At 43.2% G+C, this 9,730-nt stretch overlaps 1 protein-coding gene across 1 annotated transcript; it reads right to left on the reverse strand.

Moving 5' to 3' along the window:
* Positions 1–990: 990 nt before the first annotated feature.
* On the reverse strand, positions 991–9,182 carry farsa (phenylalanyl-tRNA synthetase subunit alpha). Its single transcript, XM_030735554.1, has 13 exons — positions 8,990–9,182; positions 8,759–8,896; positions 7,936–8,034; positions 7,719–7,837; positions 4,173–4,265; positions 3,409–3,537; positions 3,219–3,334; positions 3,046–3,130; positions 2,843–2,942; positions 2,296–2,464; positions 1,995–2,072; positions 1,760–1,874; positions 991–1,140 (listed from the first exon to the last, which is right to left on the reverse strand). The coding sequence occupies exons 1-13, from the start codon at positions 9,134–9,136 to the stop codon at positions 1,035–1,037; spliced, it is 1,494 nt and encodes a 497-aa protein (XP_030591414.1). The 5' UTR covers positions 9,137–9,182; the 3' UTR covers positions 991–1,034.
* Positions 9,183–9,730: the final 548 nt, after the last annotated feature.

Raw genomic sequence — 9,730 nt, forward strand, 5'->3', positions numbered from 1 at the left:
CCACCAAAGATTAATGGAATAGGGAAAAAAAAGAATCACATCTTCATTGTGTTTTACAGTGTTTGTAATGATCCACGGGCACACATGGCTTTCAGTGGCACTGTCTCCAGTTTTTATTGTTGCTGTGACAGGACAGAAGCAGCCAGAGGAAATCTGAAGTGTTTGTAGCTCTGCTTTCTGCTCAGATTCAAACTTCCAGATGCAGTAAAGCTGCCTGGATATTGTATCACAGAACAAAGAGACCTAAAATATACTGCACAGGCGAGAGTCTTTGAAGGTAAAGAAATGGAAAGCTATGGAGTTAGTCACCTGATCTCAGTCTGAGCTCCATTTACTCGATTAGAAAAAAAGAAAATAGGCAGAGAAGCAAAGAACTGGAGACAGCTGCGATAAAGATGTGGCTTTGTGATGTCTGTGGGTTCAGCCGGTCACTGTCTGCAAACACTTTCAACTAAGTATTAAAATTTTACTGTGCATTGGAGCCCCTGAAAATAAAGGCATGTGTATAAAAATGGCTGTAAATCCTCTCTTTTGTTAATAGTTTTGCTTTGTTTTGTTTTTTAAGCTATATGAACACAAGTAAAACACACTTAAAAGCCAGACTGCACTGATAGCTGGAAAAAGCTTTTATTGTGCCTTCCAAAAGTAGAATTTTTTTTACCTGTACAAGATCATTTAATGTAGTATGTGGGTCAAGGTGATGTGAAAAAAAAAATAGCAGTTTGTAACAAATTCAAGACTCATCCTCCCATTTTCCCAGCAGCAGTGTGGAGTTCATAAAATGCTGCTCTTCTGTGTTAAAGCCTTCTAAAATCAGATCTGTCTGAAGAACTGGGTGGTGAAAAACAGACCCCGCCCCCTTTGTGCTACAGCCGCTTTCAGGCCAACTGCTTTTACTGGCTGAGCTTTGATAAAGAGGAAAGAGGTGGTAAGGGGGGCTTTCTGAGGTGAGACGTAAACATGAGGTGTTACATGGTAATGATATTTAAAAAAAAAAAAGGTCCATAACATTAATAACAATAGCTGTGCGGTACTCAGGAGTCCAACAGGCATATAGGGCTGTCATAGACCATCTGTAGGTTCACCTTGTGTCCCACCAGTTCTCTGATGTTGTTGATGCCATATTTAATCATGGTGGGCCTGCGAGACAGAGGAAGAGACTGCGTGAGCGGTTGTTCTTTCGGAGACGCGACTATGTTGTGTCTAACAGATGAGAGCGAAAGCAACAGAGGCCAGAGTAGTAAAGGATTACTTGGTGTGGATTATGGAACGTTACGCAGCTCACTTTAGTGATTAGCTGTGACAGTTGATCCTAGTTAAGACTCAATTAGTGCTAGATTTAAACAGGAAGTTGAATACAATCTGCAGTAGTGTGACTTGCAAGTGACCTGTTTGGCAAGATTTTAGTTAGAAAACTGGGACTTAAAAAAAATAGCAAACAACAGCAACAAAGACCCACAGACTGACCTAAAATAATTTCACAAAATAATATAAACTTAAATCATGTACAAACAGGAGTAATCCTCTCCAGGAAACAAACCTACATTTCTTAAATGTGGGTCAGCTCAGTACATACACAACTAAAGGAGTGATTACAACTACAGACAGAAGTAATCACACACCTTTAATCTCTACATGGGACATCTGCCATAGTTTGGGAGACACATGCAGGCGCACTCCTACAACTTGACCAGTTAGTTAGTTAGATAGAGGAGAACTGAGAAGATGCTAACTCGTGTTGTATTTCATGTATGTTCACCTTTCCAGAGACAGGCCCCAGGCAATTACAGACACACCCTCAGGGAGACCCATGGGAAGCAGCATCTCTGGTCTGAACACTCCCGAGTTTCCCACCTCCACCCACTTTTTTAATCCTGTTCATGTGGAAAGAAATTATACACAAAAAACGAGAGATGATTAGGAAGTTCTTTCAAAGCTCAGTTTCAGTCATCAATGAGTCTAACAGAGCCTCATCGGGAAGGGTTCCACTGTACCTTCATGATAGCTGAACACTTCCATGCTGGGCTCTGTGTAGGGGTTGTAGGCAGGCTTGAAGCGTAGTTTGGTAATTCCTAAAAAACAAACAAGAAAGGGAATGTTTGTGTGAACAGACACCTGAAGAAACTCAAACCAATCAGGCAGGCCCTCCCTTTGGTGAATAAATTCAGGTTCCAGAGTTTGTAAGGATACTGCAGCTGCCTATTAAATAAATAAATAAATCAGTGCTGTGCTTCTGTGTATTGGCAGGTTTTCAATTAACCCTCTCAAACTCCAGTGTCCTCTTTTGATTCTGACCTAGTTTGGTGAAGAACTGATGCAGAACGCCCATGAGGTCTCCTAGTGTTAGCCCGTAGTCGGCCACTACGCCCTCTATCTGGTGGAACTCGGCTAGATGGGTGGCATCCAGGGTCTCGTTCCTGAACACGCGGTCGATGGAGAAATACTTGACGGGGGTGAACTTCTCCTGGAGGTCAGTTTGAGGAGGAGAGGGAGAACAGCTTCCAGGTTATTGACTGGACAGGTGACAAGGTCAAAATAACGTGGACATGCGAAACCACTGCTGAACATTTCAGTCTAAATCAGCTGCTCTTCTATGAAGGGAATTACTCACATTCAGACACAAGAGCATTAGTGAGGTCAGGCATAAGGTCTGGCTCTCAGCCAGCTTTGCAATTCAGTCTCCAAAAAGACAGTAGGTGCCTGAAGGGCAGGTCATAAGTGTCAAAAGCTGGTGCTCTTGTTGTTTGGAACATACTTCATTCATTTCTTTGGTATGTCACAAGTAACTGAGTCACCAGATGTGAGTGATTATATCAAAAGTGCAGCAGCCCCAAACTCTCACCTGCTGTGCCACTTTATACAGCATGCGTGCACTGACTGCTGTAGTGTGAGTGCGGAGGATGTTCTTCTGAGCCTCCTCAATCTTCCAGTCATATTTGTACCTGCGAAGCCAGCCGGACACATATTTGTCAATAAAAATGCAATGAAACGCAGCGATGGCAACTATACGGTTACTTGGTAAGCGAGCTTGTGATCACGTCTCACCCTTGTGAACCATAGCCTCCCTCAGAGTGGACCTTCTTCACCCTCTCCAGGTAGTCTTGTGGGAACTCGTGAGCGAGGGCTGGATCTGAAAAATGGCGAGTGAAAGGCGATCAGAAACCGCTCCCGATTAGAATCGGAGCGCATTTGCACAGCGCGCGCGACCTCGGGCTCACCTGACAGGAAGAAGGTGTCGTGCTGGTCTCTGGCTGGGTGCTGCTGGGGCTGGAACAGGGAGTCAAAGTTCCAGAAAGAGCTTTCTATGAAGTTGTTGGTCGGCATCTCGGTGAAGCTAAAAAAAGCTGATGGTTAATTGGGTGTTTTCTTATGTGTATGTGTGTTTCTCCTTGTCTCACAGCTGCTCACCCCATCTCCAGGAAGATCTGCCTGAACTGCGTCCGCACCTTCATCAGCGGGTGCAGGTGACCGCAGTCTGGGGCGACACCCATGGCCTCAAAGTTGTAGGGCTTAAATTTCTTCTCTTTCCAGCTGCCACTGAAACACATCACCACAATCAGGTAACAAATACACACTTCTCCCAATTCATTTGGGCATTTTTTAATCCGCTGCTGCGATGATTGAGATGAGCAAAGCCACCGAGCACAGCGTCAGCACAGAGAAGCACACAGAATATCAATTTGAATTTTGGGCAGCACAACATCTGGATACTGCTTTTAGTCAAATCCCCTCTATCATCTGATTTCGTGCAAACCTGATACGAGCGCTCATTTCATTCTGTTGCCATTTGTTGCCTTTAGCATGAAAACAGCACGAGCTGCAGCACGGCTCCGTTTATTTACATTTTTTGCTACTTTTTTAAAGACGATGAATAAGTTATTAAACAACTCTCACAACTTCACCCTAAAAGAATCATTTGCTTCCCTAAAGTTTCTGTCCTGCCCTGCCTTTAGGACTGAGCCCACATCTTTGGACTTGTCCCCTTTTATGGGCAGATTTTTTTTCTGTCCTCAGCTTGAGACCCTGCAAGCTGACACAGACTGCCAGAGGAGGGAGGGCCTGGGAGCGGAATCGAACCCAGGCCTCTGCAGCGAGGAATCGGCCTTAGTACATGGTGCGCACGTTCTACTAGATGAGCTACTGGTGCGCTCATGAGATGTGTCTGTACTTACGTGGCGATCATCTCGGGGGTGAGCTCGGTCTCCTGTTTGGTAATGGTGGTGCTGAAGGAGTTGCCCTTAGTGATCCAGTAAGACTTCACAGTCCTAAACACAAATTAAAATGAACTCAGCAAGCAGAAAAGTACCATCTAGACAACATGAAATAAACTAGTTTAAACTCCTGCATGGTGCAGCTGTTTTTAATGGTCATGCATACTTTTTCTCAGCATCTGGTCATGGTAACAGTCCCACAATGAAAGATTTGCTTGAGGTCGTTTCAAGGTTCACCTGGATGTCCCTGAGAGGCGTATTCAAGAAAAATGTTCTACTATCACTTTACTGATTAGAATAAAATGAAACAAAATGTTCTTGATAGCAAGAAAGAAGACAAAAACAAACAAACAAAAAAAAAAAAACACCTGAGTGCTGATTCGAACCTGTGAGCTCACACTTTCAGGCCCATTTCTTTACCTACCGAGCTAACTGACTTCACGCTTAAGTAGTCTCATCTCTGGGTTTACGATGCTGACATCGGGCAGGTGAGAGCTGTAACAGTCTGACACATTAAGTTTACACAAATGCCTTACACTGTTGTTTATTTTCTTTAAAAAAAAAAAAAAAATCATGCTCTGGAAATTCTATACTGTGTAGCAATCCAAACCTGTGACTTCCCTGCACTACAGGCTCTATGATATGAAGCTGATTAGCAGAGACGCTGTGGCGTTAATACGAGAACCTCACTCACATGAGAATGTGACCTACAACAACATGTGCATCTGTCTCAAATTCAGAGGATTATTTTAACGTTAAACAAACATACATTTGTAGTTTGGCTTCCACTTCATGACAGACTGGTTTGTGAGTAAGAGGTTTTTGGAAGAGAACGTTCCTTGGCAGCGATCTAACACTAGAGAGAAAATCCATTCTGGATTTAAGGTTTTTCATTATTATTAGATCTTAAAAAAATGATCCACTGCTCCCTGAGGGCACAGAAGATTTATCATGCATGGATTATGAATAATTAGACAACAGAGGGAACATTAGACAACTGTCAGCATAGTTCCAAGAAATGACTGAGGCGAGTAACATCATTTAGAGACACTTAAATCTTATGTAGAGGAGACAAACACTATTTATTTTCTGTCATTTAACTTGTCAGTTAAATTAATAGTTTCATCTATACCTTTAAAAAACAGGCCTGGAGCTTCTATTCACAGCTGTTTGTTTACACCACCCAGACACCATCCATTATTCTTAAGCAGGGGCTCTGCTGCTGCTCAGAGAGGATGGAACAGCAGCATTTCAAACAGCTGTTTCTCTGGGACGGCTAAACATTTTCAGGGATTTGAGCTGTTTTTGGGCACCTGTGAGCTTATTAGACTGATTCTGATATAAACTGTGTTACGGCCACTGCCGTAGTGTTAGTGGTATGTGTTATTGGTTGTGTACATGTCTGTGTTTCAAGCATGTTTCCGCAGGGGTTTTGCTGTGTTCGGCGGTCCCGCCTCCTTCGCTGATGATTGGACGACCTGGGGGGATTGGCGCTCCATCTGGCGTTTGGTGATTGGCTCCGAGGACCAGCTGATGACCAGCTGACAGCTCAAAAGCTCTTTGCGTCTGACATCCCAGGAGGGCGGCCCAAGCTGAGCATATTGTGCGCCGGACCTTGCCTCAGCTACCTAGTCGCCGTGCAGAGTACTGTGTTTTTCTTTTATGTGTTTTAGGTGCGGAGCGGAAGGGGTGAGCTGCCATTTCGGTTTTGGGATTGTTTCTCCTGTTTTTTTGATTAGGGAGTTAGGGGTAGTAATTGTCATTTGTTTGTTTTGTTTGGGTAGGGTTTAGGTAGTTTTTCTCCCCTGGGTTAGCTGTTTTTGTTTGTTGTTTTGGCCTTGGCTCACCCCCGAGCCAATGTTGTCGCACATACAATAAATTACACATGGATGTCTGACTCGCTTGTGATGTGTGGTGTTTTGGGGGCTGAGGCAAGGGGGCCGCCTGTCTAACCTCTGGTGTTATGCCCTAGCCCTAGACCGGGGGTGTAACACCCAAACTTCAATCTTGTAAACACTTTTATTTCACAGCTTCTCTTTGATTTTATGCAAAAAAAATGTGCTGAAATGGCCCTTTATTGAAGTTTCACAAATCAGATAAAGGTTTCACAAATCACACACATGGTTTTAAGTATTCTGCTATTTGTGCAGAATAATCTAGTCCAGTTCATTCACTAAACCTCAGAGTCCAACAATGTTAGATCCACTTCAAAGACAGTTTCACTGATGCTAACAGTAGCTATCAGTAGCCAGCAGCAGTGCTTACCGACAAAAAAGCTCAGGATCATCAACAGGTCACCTCAGTATCACTGTCATCAGACAGAAGTGAGCTTCACTGACTCATCGACTCGTATCTGAGACCTTTCAAAGTTTTACATCTTCCTCCAGAGCAAATAAAGGTGGACACTTCTCACCCAGCACTGACAGCTGAGGTAAACAGTGCACTGACAGCCTACACACCATGGAAAAACTCCGGGAAGGATCCAGTCCGAAGTCACTTTACTATCTGAGTATATTCACCGCAAATGATCAGTGGCCAGTTTTTGAGGTGATTTGGGGGTAAAAACATAAAATATGCAAAATATTTAATTGAGCATATCCATTTTTAATTACCTGATTTACTGCTAAGTGCAGATATTATTCACATAAATTAAGATAAAGTGTGTACAAAAAACTTTTTACACAAACAGTGGTAGAAACATGCCAGCCGGCTCAGTCTAAATTTAATGTTTTTGATCTCTCTTGGCCTACAGCAGCCACCGTAGCTAGGATTTATGCACTTGAATTGGGAGGGGTAAGAAAACAGAACCCAGATGACTGCAATTTGCAATCTACTGACATCTAGTGGTGAAAACTTTAGACACTGTAACTTTAAGGCTTTTATTCTGGAAATTTTTCTGTTGTAATAATGTATTTGTTTTTATCCATTTCATTCTGAAGCCATATAAGACAAAAATAAGACCAACAATTATTTATTGGGAACATTTTAAAAACATAAATCCCATTTTTTGACAGTCCCTCCCAGCTGTCGTAATTCCTAGCTTTATGAAACAAATCAACTAAGGAGTCAGACCCAGACAACTGACAAAAAAGAGGCTGATTTAACTCACGTTCTTTGCTAAAAATCTTTAATGCTCTGAGCTACTGTTGTAGCCATTTGCCTGTAACCAGCCTTCTGCAGCAGGCTTCACTGTCCACCACAATCAGACAAAGAAACAAATACATATTGTCTGTCACAAGAAACAAGAAATACTTCTGTGAATGAAATTCAAGACCATTAAATGTCTTCTAAAGCCTCTTTTTCAAGACCTGTGGATACGCCGTATCTACCTTGTTTATCTTATATTACTGCTAAGCTTGACGAAAACTTTTGAAGTGCCACTACTCAGTGCAGTAAGATGATTACAATTCAGTAATACCAGAAACACTGGCTTGTGCAGGTAAACCTCTGAGCATCATACCTTTCACGCCACCTGGCAGACAAAGGTATGAAAGTGTGTGGACTTACACTTCAGAGAGCAGTTTTCTCTTCTTCAGCTCATTCTTTTCCTTCTCTTCCAGCTGAGTGCTGTTGCTTTTCTGCACCAGAAGCAGCTTCTCTCTGACCTGGTCTTCTATACTGTCCACCTAGGGGTCAAAAAGTAAACCCCACACACACACAAACACCTTAATGAGGAAAAGGCAGAAAAATCAATGATGGAAGGCTGGTATAAAGAAACACCTACAGTCCTGAATATCCTGGGGCCGCCCTCGTGGGCCTTGTCCACTCGGATCCACTTGTTGGACATAGCCTTGCTGAAGCCGATCTTCCCAAATGGCAGTTTCTACACAGCAACGAAGACAGAGTTCAACATTGTTACTGAACAATTACAAATTATGGCATAAAATAAATAAGAGATGCACAAATTGGGAAACTCAGGACCAACACTGATGTAATTACTGCAATAAAGATATATAGATGATGATATAAAGATGATGTTAATAGGGTTGTATCTGTTTCCAGCCTGTGAAATAATAGATTTTAAATCATCTGTGTTTCTTTCATCCACATCTTACAGAGAGTGTAGCCTGGCTGTGTACACCAAACTAATGCCCCTCGTTCCCCATTTTAAAGGTGCGTTTTGATTATCTGTTTTATTCATTTTATTTTTGTAACATATTTGGTCACTCAGTAATTTTGTGTTGTCAATTCTCTTTGAGTGTATATATTTTTATTGGACTACCCATGTTTTGTTTTTCTATGTACACTGTTGGCTGCTGCGTTTCTCGCTCAGAGGAGACAAGCAGCTTGTGATGAGAGTGTAGCCTGGCTGTGTACACCAAACTAATGCCCCTCGTTCCCCATTTTAAAGGGGGGATTCAAATAAAAGCTGTGGTGACCAGAGCAAGTGTCCTCGTCTCATTAGCGACCGATTCAGAGCTGCTACACGCACACGGGTTAAACACAAAACAAACTCAAAGTTGACAGCAGTTTATTTGGTTTCAGTCCTGCAGGTGATGTGCGAGCCCCTCTGTGGTCCACCTGACCTGACCCCCTTAGGCACTCACCATGAGCTCGCTCTGAGCCAGGCCCTCCAGGGGGATGCAGCTAAAGACCCGGGCTTCATGGCTGCCCTGCTCGGCTATCTCAGTGCCCTCCTCGGTAAGCTCCCAGTGCTTGGAGGAACGCAGCTCGGCTGAGATCACCTGGACAGCAGGTAACAAACACGATTGTCAGCTCCACTTATTGCATCAGTCATACAATCTAACTTCCGCTGTCTCTCGGGTCGTTAAACTTACATCACCGAGAGCTTGCAGACTCTTCACGGCCCCGACGATGACCTGGTGATCCACCCCGATGCTGGTCGCTACGTCCAGGCTGTCCACGCCGTCGTCCACCTTCTCAACCCGCTGTAGAAGAACCTCCACCACACCGGTGTCCGCCATGCTGTAGCCCTGCGAAGCCCGAGAGAGACCGGACGTGACGTCGCTTTCTCAGAGGCCGAACACACAGGAGCGGCGCGACAAGAAATGAATTACCGTAAGTACAATATTTATGTGCAATTTGTTTTTTCCACTTTGTAGAAATGAAACATTACATCAATTTAAGAATCTCATGTCTAATCTCATAATAAAGTAAAACCGCACAGACTTCCTAGAGCTTTTTTAAAGATACCAAATATAGAATACAAGAACCTGCTGTCAAAATACTCCTGATTTTTCTGACTCTGCCTCTTAGTGCAGCTCATCCACTATCTGAAACGAGGATTTCAGCTTGCTCTTCCCTTGAGAACCACCATCCTTTCAAGATGTTTAAGAAAATTGTGTTGTCAATGTAAGCATGGGTGGATATTATGGGGGTAAAAGGAGGTCTAAGACCCCCTTTTCTGTGAATAAGTTTTGCAAATTACATTAGATGCAGTGAAATTTAATGGTTAAATTATGGCTGGAAAACAATTTATAAGTTTGGAAAGGACTCCCCTCGTGTACTTCTGCCTACCAAAGCACGTGTGAGACACTATTTACCTCTGCAGCTCAGTA

The sequence above is a fragment of the Archocentrus centrarchus genome, chromosome 8 (assembly GCF_007364275.1).
Source record: "Archocentrus centrarchus isolate MPI-CPG fArcCen1 chromosome 8, fArcCen1, whole genome shotgun sequence".
NCBI lineage: Eukaryota > Metazoa > Chordata > Actinopteri > Cichliformes > Cichlidae > Archocentrus > Archocentrus centrarchus.

Excerpts from the sequence above, each read along its gene's own strand:
- farsa (XM_030735554.1), bottom strand. The coding sequence starts at position 9,136 with ATGGCGGACACCGGTGTGGTGGAGGTTCTTCTACAGCGGGTTGAGAAG. Across the intron at positions 8,035-8,758 it reads TGGCTCAGAGCGAGCTCATG|AAACTGCCATTTGGGAAGAT; the intron begins GTGAGTGCCTAA and ends GTTGCTGTGTAG. Across the intron at positions 3,538-4,172 it reads ACCCCCGAGATGATCGCCAC|TGGCAGCTGGAAAGAGAAGA; the intron begins GTAAGTACAGAC and ends GATGTGTTTCAG.